The 16927-nt window shown below is 41.9% G+C and overlaps 1 protein-coding gene across 2 annotated transcripts in view; it reads right to left on the bottom strand.

Moving 5' to 3' along the window:
* Nucleotides 1–861: 861 nt before the first annotated feature.
* Nucleotides 862–16927, bottom strand: part of znf521 (zinc finger protein 521) — a 103062-nt gene continuing 86996 nt past the window's right edge. For both annotated transcript variants that reach the window (XM_037682203.1, XM_037682202.1), the window contains 2 exons: nucleotides 14728–14843; nucleotides 862–2227 (listed from right to left, as the gene is read on the bottom strand). In XM_037682203.1, the coding sequence (XP_037538131.1) occupies nucleotides 2198–2227; nucleotides 14728–14843 (146 nt within the window). In that variant the 3' untranslated portion in view covers nucleotides 862–2197. The remainder of the gene's footprint in view (nucleotides 2228–14727; nucleotides 14844–16927) is intronic.

The raw sequence follows: 16927 nt of genomic DNA, 5'->3' as shown, positions 1-16927 counted from the left end.
TTTTCCCAAAAAATATTCATTTTGTGAAGCGTAGCTTCTATTAAAGTATTTTACAAGATTTTCTTGTATTTTTATTTGATCTAATTTGGTTGTATTTTGCAAATCAGGCTCACAGTGACTATATCACGAGTGAAATTGTTCCTTTAGGCACCGCCTCTAGTATTAATACACTCGATCGGAATGTATTCCTCTTATTGTTCAGTCAGCAGATGCAGAACCCGCTGTGTACTTAAGATGAAGCATTAATGTTGTGTCTTGTTAGTCAGAGTAGTTACACAGATATGAGCTGCACAGCAGAGCTTCTGGAAAACACAACCGAAAGCTTCAACAAATGTTGGGCTGCTTGCGTGTCACCACTGATGAATCATTTTCACAGACAGACAGATGCTAATGTCCCATTCGGCAAAGGCAGAGGAATCTTTTCCCTACTCCCCCGGAGTGCTGGAGGCTCCCTAAATAGGCCTGGCGCATGGGTGTGTAGAATGGGACCGCACAGGGTGATGGGTAATGGAGTCATTAATAACAAAGACCTCCCTTAAGATGCTCAGATGTTCGTTAGCAAGTGCCACGAGGGAGTGAGGACAAATAGGATCCAATTTGATACAATAAAAAAAAAAGCATTGTAAGTTTTTATGATAATCGTGTTTATGCTTGTTATAGGCGCTCGCTCGTCTGAAGAGTTAATTGTGTTTTCACACACAGACACGCACACACACAGGTCATTTCCTCATACAGTTTTTAATATTTTCATCACATGTGCAACACAAAAAAACCAAAAAAAAAACCGAGGTCTGCCAAATACAGAACTCTATATTTGTACAATACATTTGAATAAGATTGGAGATAACTTTCGTTTCGCTGCAGGAGATGGTGATTTTTCCTGTAAACTGTGTACGAACAATTTTCGGTCAAAATGTCAAAACATTAAAGTTTCATACAAAAGTGCATCTCAGGTTCAATGAATGCAAAACGTTTATACATAACAGAACGGTTTAAAGATTTCGTATGATGCCACAGTGGCTTCCAGCTTGAACAGTGGGTCATAAGAGAAAAAAATAGGAAAAGAAAAGAGGCGTAATGTGATGGGCACTCTCCAGGAGAGCCGGGGACGGAGTTTTGTAACTAAATGCATCCCCGGGACAGACTGAATATTCAGTCTTCATGCCCCAAATTCAAATATATTTACTGCCTCATTCTGAAGGAAACAAAACCTTACAGATAGAACTAAAATAAAGAGAAAATTCCAGTAATCTTCTGGCTTCAACAAGCAGTAAACATTAATAAAAGAAATGTATAGGTTGAACCGGAGGGCTGGAGAGTTCCCCATGCTCTGAGAGCCACATGGGAGCGTCACGCCTCTGTTCACGAGCCAACCACATGAACTAGCCTTATCCAAATCTGTGTCACTGCATTTGCATATATCAGCATCCTGTCCTGTGTCCTGCTTATTTTTCCCCCTCCCGCCTCTGTGTTGTTTTATATTTATTTTAATTTTTAAAGTTTTCAACATGAACTCCAGCACAGGCAGTGCAGATTTGTTACGCCGTCGCTCACAGCCGGTCTGGCAGCCGGATCACTGTACGATACACACACAGACAAGCTTTCTGCCTATGCTGGTGAATCAAGCTTCTCTTAACCATAATGATTGACCACGTCTGGATACAGAGTGACTTACTGCGCAGCAGGCGTGCCACTGATAAAAAGAGTCCTCTGACAACACTTGCCAGTTCCCACAGATTCCTCTGCTGTCAGTGGCACCCCATTTTTCCTTTACACACCGGGTTAGGACCCGTTTTGTTTGACAATTTCATTGATATTTTCTTCTTTTACTCTTCTTTTTTTGTTTGGACAAACATTTTGAACTGTACATTGGCAAATACTGTATAAGATTGCAATATACCTGTGGTTAAGCAACACACGATGAAGTCTATGTACAAACAAATGTTCTTTAACTTGACATAATGGTTGGTAAAGAACAAAGAGATTTCTTTTAGGTTTGTTCTTCCCTTCCTTCCTTCGTTCTTTCTTTTTTAAAATTTCTTTTTGTAGATGGGTTTCTTGTGGTGCCACTGAATCAAAACTTCAGTACACGACAGTCAGTGGGAGAAAAAAAAACGCGCTGACAGTAATTGGCGGTCAGGCATTATTCCGTGCGTCGCCATCCTTGTTTTCGGCCACGGCGCTGAGCTCTGCCACGTTAGCTGCTGTGCTGAGTCAACGTGTGGTTCTGCAAAAACACACACACAAAAGAAAGAAACGGGGGGGAATATGATTACACGGAATAAGACTTTCATTTCATTACACGTTTACTTTTTTTACTCAAAGCCCCAATACTTTCCTCAATCCTTTCACTCATTTAAAATGTTATGATTGACAAGCGCTATCTTTGGATCGTGTTGACATTTGAACATCATCATCATTAGACTTTCATTATCCAGATTCAATCAATCCACTCAGGAGTCAAATCAGTGTGTGTGTGTGTGTGTGTGGATCGATAGCATTTGGCTTTGGGATTAAATGTATTTAAGTCCTGGTCTAACACAAACACTCAAGACCGCTGACGGATAACATCCCATCGCTCAGAAATCCTGCCTCCCAATCAAAGGCTGTATCCATGGCAACAAAATACATAACAAGGTACCAAAACACCTGACGGAATATCATCGCTGGAGACCAGTTTGTCCGGTGCTCATTTATTAAATGTGCTGCACGAGAAACACCTCAGGTGGGGGTGAGGCCACTGATGATCTGATCCTCTGCACCTCCATGAGTATGTAACAGCACGCAATTCACCATGACGGGATAACAAGATGACAACATAACTCTGTTGTGTTGTTTCTCCCAGATATATGCGGGCACACACACAGAGTGAAAGGGTTGTAGCGGGGGCAGCTGTGCCAGGTTCTTTAAAGGGAGTGTGGACCAGGGGGTGTGTAACTGGTGTCCCTGGTGGGCTGAATCCAGGTCATCTTTTGAAGTGACTGCTAATCCCTTTAATGCAAACTACATGCCCCACTTGCTGCGCTCTGTTTAAAACACGGGCTTGGACTCTCTAAACTGGCACGGACTAGACACACCTGTCACCGAGTCATCGTCATGCACGCACAAATACACACACATTCAGGAAAACAGAATTTGAGGCATGAATAATGGCATTTAGTTTAGTTACTGTTAAACATGCCTGTCCTAAATAGGCATTCAAAGTGATTTCTGCCACCTCAGTGAGGTCTACCAAAGCAGTCACCTTCAGTCCTGTTGGTGCAGACTTCCTCCGGCAGTACTGAGACAACCATTAGCCTCCCCTCCCTCCTCCTACACCCGTTCCTTCTCTTTTTACCCTTTCAGCTGCTTCCATACAAAGCATTTAAACACCTTGGCAGCTTTCCTTTCAGCTAGGGCGATTACTTTCCGACAGGTGGGGTAATAAGCTGTTTGACGGGGAGCAGGATTGTGACCCCTGCGTGGGTTACTGGGCCTCGACTTGGCCCCTCTCTCCCTTATTTTTTTTTTTTTAAAGAGCTAGCTCCGGACAGCTCCGCTGCTTCCCTCTCCTCTTTCCTGCTGAAATAAAGCTCCTTTAAGTGAGTCTGGGAGGAGACTCCCCACGGGATGCTCTCTCTCCTCACCTCACTTCGTCCCCCTCCTCACACTCCCCCAGCCCACCCCTCTTCGGTGAAGACATCCTTGGCGTTGCAGAGAAGGGACAGGAGCACGGCAACCTTATTAATGAATGCGGCCCATTACCCGTCAGCCTGGCTCCTCAGCGACTCCCAGAAGCCCCTGCAGTACGTGACTTCAAATGGCAGGATATTGACACGGGGGGGGGGGGGGGGGAGAGCAAAGCGGCTAGAACTGAGTGAGCATGTGTGTGTGTGTGTGTGTGCGTGTGTAAAAGAGAAAAACACAGAAAGAAAATTTGTGCTCAACTGAGTGTGCATGCCTTTGTGTAAGTGTGCCAGTGCATCTAGGTGTGTGTGCGCACGTATGTCTGGACCCCAAAGGAATGTAGCTCCTTGGATATAATGTAGGGCTCGTAACAGCTATTAGAGGGGAAAATAACCCCTCTAGGGAATGGCTCCCCCCTCTGAATGTCCCAGCTCTGCCTGACATACACTGCATTCTACCTTTTTTCCTTAAACATGCCAGGAGTTTTTACACTGAGGGCTTTCTCAAGGACGGTGTTAAACGACTTCAGTGGCTGTGGCAGCCATGCAGACTAAAGGGAAATAGAGGGAAAAGGGGAGGAGGAAAAAAAAAACTTAAAAGAAAATGAAACTGATACCTTTATCTCTGTGGATACTGAACTCTGCAGAGTAGCTATAAACTGTTCTGTGTACAGACGGTGGAAGGATGGAAGGGCGGAAATTCATTTTCCAATCTTCCTCCTTTTCAGGTTCATCAAGTTACAAGCGTTTGATGCTTAAAATACCTACAGAGTTTGCAGCCACAAATTAGATATAAAACACACAACTTGCTCTCACCTTTTGCAGGAAAATGACCAAAAATGTCCAGTGCACCTGTAAAGAGCATGCCACTAATGGTGTCACCATAGAATCACTACAATTTAGGATTAGATGCCCTCCATTAAGCATTTTAGCTCTCATCCTAACTGCAATTTTATTCCCCCTGAAACTCTACTGTTCCCTTCATCATCCATTTCCCTCCCTTATAGCCAACCCTTAATCTCCTGCTCGATCCTTTCAACCACCTGCTGGTCGCACGGGCCTGCTGCAGGGCCCTGTTAGCAGCGGTGTTCAGGTAAAGCATAGCACTCGATTCCACACTAAATTAAATTTTGTGCTGATCAATAGTGTGCACCCACTACTCTCTTTTAAAGACTGGCTGCAGAGGCACAGAGTGAGCACCCCTTCCTCTCCTCTCTCCGGTTCTGTGCCACTGTTAAACCACCACTTTCATCTGATTACATCACCCTACTGCAGCGCCCTCAGGGGTAGTGGAAGAGGAGGGAGAACACCCGGCAGGGGTCTAGTGTACCCATGCAAACAGGTGCAACACGTCTTAGGAATTTAATGCTGCTGCAGAAAGGCGGAGAGGGTGGATGAAAAAACAGGGAAAGATTGAGAAGGAGCAGAAACCATAGAAGAGCGTCGGCTAGGGAGCTGATTTATTAACTAATCATTTTTTATGTCGTTCCCAATTGCTTTGGTCTCCATCGATAGCACCCGGTCTCCAGTGAGGTAACAGAGGTGCATCTCTTGCATCAGCTCTGCAGTGCAGTGGACTCTTAGACCCAGCCTCTCTTTCATCATATTAAGGAACATCTTCCAATTGTCCAACATCACAGAGAACAAGTAAAGCTTAATTGCAACGTTAACAAAGTTTGATTAGCAGAAAGGTAATACCTGCTGAGCACATGCTAAGTGCATCGTGTCTGCACCTTCTATGCCTGGTGTTATCCAGCCTGTAACATTAAAGCCAGGCTTTATTGAGTGGTTGTAGACCTGACGGAGCAATAATGACTTTTTAAGCCATGGCCTTTTCATGGTTTCTTGAACAAATAAAGCAGTTTACACAAGAGAAGAGCTGGCCAGCGGATTGATTCCAATGTGTCCCATTATGAAGACCTTACATTGTAGGGAATCTATTTTTAAACCTCTGCATTCTAATCATAATTATTTTCTGCACACTCTTTGCAAGTATGCTCATATAATTTCTTTTAGGAAGGTTACTAAGACAAAAACAAAAAGATGATAACCTATATTTCTGCTTAGTTTGATAAATAAATGCAAACAGTGCTTGAAAAACGGCTTTACATTTAAAGTACAACTAATTAAAAATACATTTTGCATTTGTAACAATATTTATTTATATTGCAGCAACTAAGCAAAAATAACATTTTATCTACAATAAAGATCCCTTCTTTAAGAAACCTTTTCATTAGAGGAGTTCTCTTATTTCAATCTCAAAGCAATGTCCTCCTGCTTATCTCTGATTAAAAATGTGAAGATCAGTCGAAAGTGTAAACACCCCCCTTTAGGCGCTGATTAAAAGCTGTGCATGGCTGACATGAACTTAGTGTACGTAGCAGCCGCTGGAGCATGGGGAGTGTGCACAAAACCACTGAGACCTGTGCACATTTTTAGTCATCACTCCAGTTTTTAATTAAGGCACAAGAGAATGTTGCAAAATGTTACTAAAACAAACTACCTGGGTTCTTTTAGTCTTGGGGTGTATACAGGAGGTTGGTTTTAAGTAGAGATGCATGATATTGAATTTTTTTGCCGATATCCAATATGCCGATATGTTAAAACTTTTTTGGCCGATAACCGATACCAATACCGATATATTTTTTTTCATAGAGCTACTTACAGAGACTACATAGTTTTCTCTGCTGTGGAATTAAAATACTACATTATTCTGCATGGTCTTTGTCAATTTGGTGTGCTACCAAATGCAGATGCCGAAAAGGTGGCTGAAAATGATGATTTCAACTTGGATTATGTTTAATGTCAAATTTATTCAAGATATTTACTTTCTCTAACACAATGACAACACTCGAACAGCGCAAATTTGTAAATTTTCACAAATCTAAACTCAACGGCGCACGTGATGTCATAATATTGTGATGGTGCTGCAGGCATCCTTGTCACTGAGTTGTTATACAAAAACAGTGCCTTTCATATACATATATTTTATATACGGTATATATATATATATATATATAAACAGCGCCTTTCATATCTGTGAGTTATTTTGATGGAATGGCCAATGTCAGATATTTAACTTTATCGCTACTATCGGCCGATACCATGCCGATAATATCATGTATCCCAAGTTTTAAGGAAAGAAAATCATTTAAAATTTAGGCTTATTTATGTTTCTGTCATCACTGAAAGGAAAACGGACACCTCAGTGCAAAGACAGGAGCACGTCTGTCTCAATCTTTATTGGTGTGTTGAACTTGGTCCAGTTTTGTTCCATTAGTGTTTTCCCCACAGCTGACCAGTCCACTGAGGGAGTAATCCTTCCCTGCTTTGACCTCAGGCCAGGCTTACCACCACCCGGTTTGGCCAATGAATAACACCATCCAATAAATAAATAAATAAGTAAACCAGCGGTTGGCATTCTCCACAGTCATCACTTATCAGGCCATGGGGAGGGCTGACCCAAAATACTGTTGTACAACAATCAACCCGGTCTCCTTGGTAACAGACAGTCTTGTTTGAAGTGCGGTGCCCAGGGAGCCATGGTCAAACTGTAGCAGCACAAAGCGAGGAAGGAGACGACGGCAGCAATGGATTCCACTGTATACCACATATTCACACTGACATCACGAGCCGGTGATGTTTGCAATACTTTTATTAGACATCTCACCAATCCAAGCAAAAGCTTTCTACGGTGTAACCAGAGATGACAGACCACCGTTTTTTGTGGGCCGGCGCTTTGTACCTCCAAATGATACTCATTACCCTGTCTAAGGAGACAAGTGAATGGTAATAGAAACACACGATGCAGTGATCCCGCTGTTTGACTGAGGTAGCAAAACAACTGCACAACTGCTGTGTTATTATGGGGCCTCATTAAGTGAGGAGAGAGTGGGAGAAGGGGAGAGGGAAAGAGGAGCAGAGATGGAGAGAAGGCCAGCAAGGGGGGAGGAAAAACACGGGAGAACAACACACACACACAAAAAAAACACAAGAGAGTGATACAAACTGTATTCTGAGGTGATAGCAACACACAGATGCCTTTCCAGCCAAAATGAAGACTATGACTAAAGAACCCAATTAAGGGCTTTCTTAGGGGAACCATCTTGGGAGGGGGGATGGGTCTTCCTGGGACACGAGCCCTGGGCTACATCCTCTAATTAGACAGAGCGAGGGGGGAGGATCTCTGCCTGTCACTGGGAGGGAGATGGGGTCCGTGGGGTTCCTCGTGTCAGTCCCAGAAACAAAACACAATTACTTTCACATTTAACCACTTCAGTCAGGGACAGACTTTGAATAGGGATATTACAGAGTGCGCCCCAGCCCTTCAACTGCTTCTACAGGAGACGCACCACAATATGAAACGCAGAGATTTGTTTGTGGGCTAAAGTGTGCGTTTCCACGCTTCTGCGAGAAGGCAAAAGCTGATCTGGACCAGAGGAGGAAAAACTAGCGCCATTCAACGTGATTTTCCAAATTTGACGAGCTTATGTCACTCATGATCCAGGAGGAATAATTGTCCTAATGTGTATTCTGCCCTCTGTTACATTTTGCTAACTGGACAACTCGCTTTGAAAATCAACTCGCTACAGAGGGGAAATTAAAGTGGCAGCGAGTTTCCTGCAAAGCGCCAAAAATTGGGCTTATCAAAGTTGTTGAAAAAGTCAACTAAGAAAAGTAAAATAGACACGTTTGAGGAAGATGGATTCTAGCGCTGTACACCAAGCATCTCCTCTTTGTTTGGATTTAACTTTCCCCAATGGTACAACAGAGGAAAGAAGAAGAAGAAGAACAAAAAAGAGCTCAAAGGCTTCTGGGAGTTTTTGTCATGTCTCCCTCCAGACATTGTGTTTGCATGCACATATCAGACCCTGAGAGAGATGGAGACAAAGACAAATACATAGAGCACGCACACAGACGTAAACCCACAAACATAGTCAGATATACGCACACACTTAGAAAGAGAAAATCCTCCCAGGATCATTAGGTCTGTCATGCTGTCTAATTCTGATCCACCTACAAAACTAGAACACAACAAATGCGATACATCACTTGGGATCTAAGGGTGTATTTGTGCCCATTTACAGTATGGGAACAGAGTTGTACGTCATTATAAATGAGTTTAAATATTAACGATGGCGCCTCTCAAGCCATCTCTATTGTTTTTTTTCCCTTCAATATTCCACCGTTGTTTAATTTTGTTGTGCGTCTTTTTTAAAAACAGTGCCAGAATTCTAAGAACCCGAGGTGATGAAGAAGAAAACAAGTTGTCATATAAAAGGGAGTATAAATATATATTTGCCACTTTCAAATGTGTGAAGAGCTGTCACACTTGGCAGATCAAGACATTCAGAGGAAATTTGGTGTTTGAGAGCCACTTGGGGACGAATGCATGAAGCTTTGCTTTTGTGTGACACATTTGGGACTCGGGGCAGTTAGGGCATTTTCGGGGGGCATGCTTTAAATTTAATAAAAAAAGTAAGACAGACAAAAGGTTCTGGGGAATTAAGCCTCCTGCGTTATGCTGAAGAATGCCTTTGGAAAAAAAAAAGGCGAGAGACGTCTAAAATGTCATTTCTTGAAGTCATCATTTGAAGAATCAGCAAAAGTAATCTGTTGTATTACAACGCATAAAAGATGCACTCTCGTAGGTGTTTTTCTCTACTTCCTACTCTCTCAGAGCATCATTCTCCCCTTTTTTTCTCAGTTTTCTGCATGGGACAGACATTATGACAAACATAGCTGTTTACGCTGACCTGGTGACCGTGAAGCCTATAAATATGCTTAATTAAAACAGTGGAATTGGTCACAGCTTGGCAATAATGGCTATCACACAGGGAGAGGAGAATCTCATTTGTGAGGGGAAGTAGAACATGATGCAGATGTGCTCTTGTCACTTTCAGCACTCATTAAGGCCAGGGAGCTTTGGATTGTCTTTGAAGGTTTTTTTTTTTTTTTTTTTAAGAAGACACTCCAATTAAGGTACGTGTCCTGCGGGCGTCTAAGAAAAAGGAGAAATCATACGGTACCCAAATCCTTCCCGTCCTATATCGATCACAGCAAGACTCAACACGACTTGTAATCTTGTGTCACTTCCAAGAATGCAATGAAAACTGAAGATATGAGGAATTACAATATAAATTACCGTATTTTCCGCCGTACACATCACACCGCCTTATAAGTCGCATCAATCCAAATATATCTAATAAAGTAGAAAAATCCATAAATATGTCGCTTCGCCGTATAAGTTGCGTCTATTACGAATTACTGGTGACAACCTGGAAATGTGGGCCGGTGTTGTGCCAAAAATCAATTAGCTGCCAAATGGCAGCCGCGGGAGCGTGCACGGGAGGATTTTAACAAGAATTTAACAAGATTAACAATTAAAAACAATTATTTGTTTGCTTGAAATTATGTTAAAGGTGTGTCTCAGTTTAACTTTATGGTCAAATCAGCTGCATTTCAAAAGCGAACTCACGGAAACAGGAACGTACAGAGGGACAACTTGCTGTGCAATTCTTCGAAATTTAACAAAATAACCACCTAAAAACAATTATTTGTTTGCTCGACATTATAGCAAAGGTGCGTCTCAGTTGAGCTTTTTCTTAATAAATGCACTTCAATGGTCAAATCAGCTTCATTTTGCCGGGGTGGCGCGGCAAAATGAAGCTGATTTACGGTTGCTGCATGAATGAAGGTGGAAGGCTATGGCAAGGCAACTGTGTCATTAATAGCCACTTTTACCTATTACATTGCACAACGGCATGCCATATTACTTGAGTGCCATCTAGTGGCTGAAAATTGTAGTGTTCAATATTTTCAGTCAGAATGAATGAAAACGGTCATATCTCAGCTAAAAATTGGTTTATAAATATGGGGAAAAACAAAAATAAGTTGCTTCGGTGTATAAGTCACAGAGCATGTAAATTATGCAAAAAAAACTGCGATTTATAGGCCGAAAAATATGGTAAACGTCAGCATAAAATGAACAAGGGAGTTTTGGTGCATAAAATGTCATCATCACTGCTGTATAACTTCAGTCTCATTGTCTCGTCTTCAGAGGAATCATTGGGAGAGAATCGTCTGATTTCAACCCTCCAGTAGTTACAGCAACACTGGAGCTGAACCTGTGTGTATAAACGTCTTTACACACACACACATAAATGAGCTGCACTTAGAGAAATGTCAGATGAAAGCTGTGGCTAATACTGTGCATCCATCAGTTAATGAATCTGGCTAATTAATCCAGCCAGGCACCCTTGTCTTAGGCTCAGTTCCTTGTGCGGTGTGAAACACGGTGATATCTGAAGCTGACACACAGTAAGAAGCAAGTTCTTTTTTTTTTTTTCCAAGAATAAGTGACAAAAAATATTTGAGACATTTCTGTGAGGGGACAGCTGCAATAAAAGTATGAGGTTTACTGTTTTATTTGGTTGGAGACTTTGCAGTGATACTGGAGTCGCCCCTGGTGTGGGCAGTAATCAAGGGTCAGAAAGAGACTGCAACACCTGCCCGGTCGCCCTCCATATCAGCACCTCATGAAATATCTAGACTTTACTCCATGTTTTAATGGGGTGGCGGGAAGGGAAAGGCCAGGTGTGTGACAGCAAAGGGGAGTCGTCTGGAGAGTTTGAAGGGGAGCAGTGTTCTGTGCATTTCACTCCAAATTTTTTTGTCCGAGTAAAATAAAATCAAAAAAGTGGGAAGAGAAATGGATGAAAAAGAGAAGGAGAGCAAGAGAGATTATTCTCCTCTGGAACCTGGATTCTGGGGCACGCAGGCCCAGGAGTCAGTCAATCTGGATGGTCTGAGGGGGGCGGCTGGGCAGGGGGTCCTGAGAGGGCTGATTAGACGGATGCTCTCCCATCATCCATCTCGACAGGCTGGCGAAAATTGGCTAGCCCCTCGCAGGGTAGAGTTCACGGGGGTGGAGGCGGTGGAGGAGGATGTGGTGGATACCTGTCACAGCCTTTGGTCTGTTTCAGGATCTCAGCAGCAAATTAATAAAATATCTTTCCCGCTTCTCTTTACCTGCCGTGGCAGCTCTCCCTCTTGCTGCTCTCCTCTCCCGGCTTGCTCTTGCCCTTTGACCCCTCCGACTACTGTGAGAGATGAGGAGCCCATGCAGGCAGTGCGTGGACCAGAGAGTCACAAAGAAATGAGGGGAGAAAGCTCCAAACTCAAGACCAAGCAGAGAGAGAAGGCGCTATCTCTGCTGGAAGACAGTTCCTGTTCAGACAGACTGACAAACGAGTGCCCTGAGTCAGGTAGACATCTTGAAGAGTGAAGTTTGGGAAATGGTACAAATAAACAACTATAATAAAAAAACAAGCTAGCAACCAGTAAAGTTTTCATCATAGATGGAAAGAAATGCTGTGAAAGTTCATTAGTAAAACTAAAAAACTGAAGCGCAAAAACGAGATAAAAAAATACTCTGTAACTTCAATTATAACATAACAGTACATGCATCTATATGCGTGTCATACGTGCTCGAGAACACGCCATCATATACTCACATGGGACTGTCTATAGAGCAGGGAACAGGTTGAGGATAATGATTGTCTTATCCCCCGAGCTCATTCTTGCTCTCCTTTCATAACACCCTGTTTCACAACACAGTGCCATAGGTCTTTCATGTTCTGCGCTCGTCTCTTCACACACACTAAAACAATATAATCATGCATGAAACATCACCTCCGGGAGGAGGAGATCACTTCATTCCAGAAAATGTCAAACATAAAGAAAAAAAAGAGAAGAAGTAGGCAAACATCCCCAGGTTATTTGAGATTGTTTACAGGTACCTCCTGCAACCCTTGCTATATAGAAAACACTTGTACCAATGAGAAATAAAAACATGACACTAAAAAAGGTGGGGGCTAATATAAATGAAAAGCATCTGCATTGGTAGTTTGTATACGGAGGTTGTTGCTGAGGCTTCTTCTATAATCTTCTTAGCAGTGGAGCTGCATGTTGGTGGATTAGGAATTGTTTTATTCATGCTAGTGGTGCTCGAATGACCAGCAGATAATGATCACATTCACCTTCCTCCTGGCAGACAAACGCATCTGTGTTTACAACCTGAATTTCAATATGAAAATCACTGCTGATCAATGGATGCTTCCTCTGGCTACCTGCTAATACACACAACTGCACATCTGAGGTTTTAGGCAGATGTAAAGAAGAGGATTAGGCTGTTTGCTTATTTCATCAAATTGAAGGGGCAGTTCAGTTCTTTTGATAAAAGAAAAAGATATAAGTAATAAATATCTCCCCTGTTGTAGATAATCCCTAACTGGCTTCGGTTCGGGAAAAATAAAGTTTAATTTTGACCTGATAGATAAACTAATGGCTAATCCAAGGATTGCATAAAAAACAAATCTAATCTAAATTCATAGCAGTTTGTGCAAACTTTGTTTTATAAACATTAACATTGCTGTCAATTTACTGTACATAGTTATTTCAGCAAAATGTTATGCTTCTGCCAAAGGTACTTGGAAATGCAAAACCACCGCACGCAATACAAATACCTACATCTTGTGAAACTGACAATGGTGCAAAGGTTTATAAATTAGCATCCATATAAATTGTTATGCAATCTTTGAGGTTGTAGTAGTTTTCCATCATAAACAGTCCACTTCGGTCTTGACCTCATTTATTAGCTCATCAGTCTGATTAAATTTACAGTAGCCCCTTGCTACTTCGCGGTTCGTTTATCGTGGACTTGCTCTATTGCGGTTTTTCAAGAGATTGAACATGACACACAACTGGCTGATTGATGGATGAGCCGCACAATCGGCATGAATTTTTTATTTAAAATAAATTATTTTAAATTATTTAGCACCTGCTGCACATTTGTGCAGGCCATACTGCAGGATAAACTTCTTGCTGCAGCTGATCAACTGTTCTCCATGCAGAGTGTAAAGGTGGGTGTGGCCAAGAACGCGTGCAGGTGGCAAAGAGCAGATAAGGCAGAGAGAGGAAAATCATGACATTCTGTGCTCTTTTAGAGTGTTTATAGAGTTTATAAACATTGTTTAGAATATTGCAAGAGTCTGGGGAGGGTTTAAAACCCCTTTATATATATATATATATATATATATTGATGTATATATATATATATATATTATATGTATATATAATAAAATAAACTACTAATAACTACTTGTACTACTATTCCTATTTCACGGTTTTTCAGTTATCGCAAGGCTTCAAGGTACGGATCCCCTGTGATAAATGAGGGACTACTGTACTCTGTTTCTCTAAACTGAAGCCAATTGAAGAGCTACCTGCAACAGGTAAAATATTAATTGTTCATAACCTTTTGTGCATTACCCCAGTTTAGGAGATCTGACCCATCCTTTTAAGACATATTAACTTTAATTTTAACGATAGGGTTGAACATTGCACTTGTAGAGAACTCATATTTTGGCTATTCAGTTTTGAAAAACAGGAAAGGATCTTGATATGAGGCGAGTGCCGTGTGTACGATTGTGAATCCCCCAAACAAAACAGAGCTGCTGGAAAACACCACCACAGTGAAATAATATAATAAGGTCTGTTTCATTTTTTCCAGCTCCTCCAAGGACCAGAGCAAAAAGATTGCTAGAAAATGGATTATCTCCTTAACGTTGCAAGTTCATAAGTCCAACTGCTAACTTTGTTGAAGGGCAGATATGGGCTCCCCGAGGACGGAGCTCATATTTAGCCACGAGGCCTCCTTTGCGATTAGGAGAGGAGATGCGGGCATATTGACTCAACTGTGTTTTTGTCTCAGCACTGCATGTAATTACCTCTTCAAAAATGAGCATTCCGCTAATCCTCTAATTCCAGATATTTTAGTGCTCTGCTGGTCTAATAAGCAAATCAAATCAGATCTGCACATCACAAATGAGTTTTGGAAACGGACTGAAATAATTCCTTCTGAGTTGCTCATCCCAGCCAGGAAGGAGGGGATAGCCAGAGAGCGGTGAGCAGCGGTTAGTGTTTGTTGGATTTGTCACATGCAATTAGCGGCTGTGCTCTCGCTGAGCGCTGCGTTCACTGCTCCATCCCAAAGGCTCACCTGTAACTCTGTCTGGAAGAAGAACTTCTGCGGGCACTGCGAGCAGTCGTAGATCTTATCCTCCTGTCCGTGGGCGGAGAAAATGTGCTGCTGGAGCTTGTTGGCCTGGACAAACACTGCTCACATACAGAGAAAAGGGGAGGGGAAAACATGTATAAGTATCGGTAACAATTTAAAAGCTTTTATTTTAATTTGCTGCCAAGTCAAAGTGTAAAATAAGGTGTATTAAGCAGACAATTAATTCTATCAAATGGCAAGGGCAATGACTCGGTTAGAAACAAATGACGGCACTGTCAATACACAAAAAAGGGATTTATTACGAGATAAATATATACCAAACCAGAACAGTTTAGACAAGAACAACAAGTAGAACGACCGCACGGTAGAGTTAGCAAATGCATAATGCTTTGGGAATAATCATGCTCTTTATTTAGTGCTGCAGTGGGGACAACAAGCCAGGAAATAAACAACCACACACAAAAAAAAAAAAACTGGCATGGCTTCAAGTGCAAAACATGGCCTCCATTAGTCTACATCGCTAATTATATTGACAGTATAAATATTCATGGATTTACACTACTTATTCATGCAGGCTCCACTCGCCATCATATAAACACACAACATGCTGCAGCTAAAAAACATATAGTATACATTTTGCTTTAATTAAGCCATGGTCCACACTGAAAAGCTAAGTGGGGTATAACAGTGTGTGTTGGGAGTGTCGTGATTGCGGGCCTGTGTTGGTGCGCTCTCCAAGGAGCACTTCAAACATGCCGTTTGTTATCCCGGACCCTTGTGCTTTAAGGATGGCTGTCTCAAAGGTCTGGATGCTCTGGAAAAGTTAGCATGGGGGGGTAATTTGAATTTCTTACAGCTCAAAATAACTTTTCTTCTAATGCATGCGCTGAGGGCCGCACGGCGGCAGGAGAGAAAAGAAGCGCAGCCACAAGACAAGGTGAGGTGAGGGAGGGGTTCTTTGAAAGGCTTTAGGGTCGCCGCAGTTTCGCTACAACTTTAACGCGCTCCAATTTGAGCTCACCTGGGAGAGCGATTATTAATTATTGAGCTGTGTAGAGTCAAGAAACATTCAGCTTCACTGAATGTCACACTGCTGACCTGGGAAATAAAAGTTTAGATCCGTGGCAGACACGGCGGGGACGCCGTCAGACTGCTAATGCCTGGGTGACAGCTGTCTCTGGAACATGGCAGCGACGTTAACCAGAAATGAACAAACCTGCACTAATGAACGAACAACAACTCCACGGTCCATTTCCGGGACTAATGACCACGGCCGTACGAAGATAAACATAATCGCGCAGACACGGCTATTTTTACAGTCGGCGATAAAAGCATTGCTCCAGGTTAAGACCTCAGTCATCATACATGTCTGTGCTTCCATTTTGCTCCAAAAATGACAATTTTCTTTGCAGGGAATGTGCGCTCTGGAAGCCAAAATGTACTGATAAACAATGGTCTTTTCCTTCAGCTGTGTTTTGTCTGCATATACTGTACAGAAGCAGGTCACAGCAGCTGCAGGAAGCCTTCATTATGTCTTTGGCTGGAAGCTGAAAAAGTCAATACAGCAAAAATAAAAATGGATTTGAGACTTGGGGGGCCTTCAAATGCTCTACAATAGGGCCAAACATAACTGAGATGTCAAGTTTGCTGTTACTTGCTGTTAGCACGCAGTCCTGGTCCAATTATGGCTACACTTAATGAGCTATGCATTTATCAGTTATAGCTCAATGTTTATTGTGATGCGAGAATAAAGTGAGGGTTGACTGAAATGCTAAAAATGACACTTTCATGTATTCTGTGGGTCCAATAGGAGAAGAAGTTAATGATTTTTGAAACAAGGATTTAAATGGAAGCCCCCGATTTTTTTAAAGAGGTCCGTTTTAAATGTCTTTAAAGTGATAGTTTGAATAATTTGCTAAGAGGTTCAGTAGAAAAGTTAAAACAGTTAATATCTTATCTTGTTGTTACAGTTAGCTCTTTAAATGATCTTTATTGAAAACTAAAAATAATTCAGACCAGATTATAAAGTGGAAAACTTGTCAGTAAACAACTAACTATCCTATAACTATCTCAAGCTCAAAGTTTCAAAGTAGTTTATTTTACTGTTATTTTACAAACACTGTTGTCAGTTTTGTATTACGTGGTTATTTACATGGAACTCAAGCGCAGATAGTGACAGCAG

This window comes from Nematolebias whitei, chromosome 9 (genome assembly GCF_014905685.2).
Source record: "Nematolebias whitei isolate Nwh7 chromosome 9, NemWhi1, whole genome shotgun sequence".
Lineage (NCBI taxonomy): Eukaryota > Metazoa > Chordata > Actinopteri > Cyprinodontiformes > Rivulidae > Nematolebias > Nematolebias whitei.
Note: the sequence above shows the minus strand (reverse complement) of the source record. Positions and strands in the feature narration are given on the sequence as shown.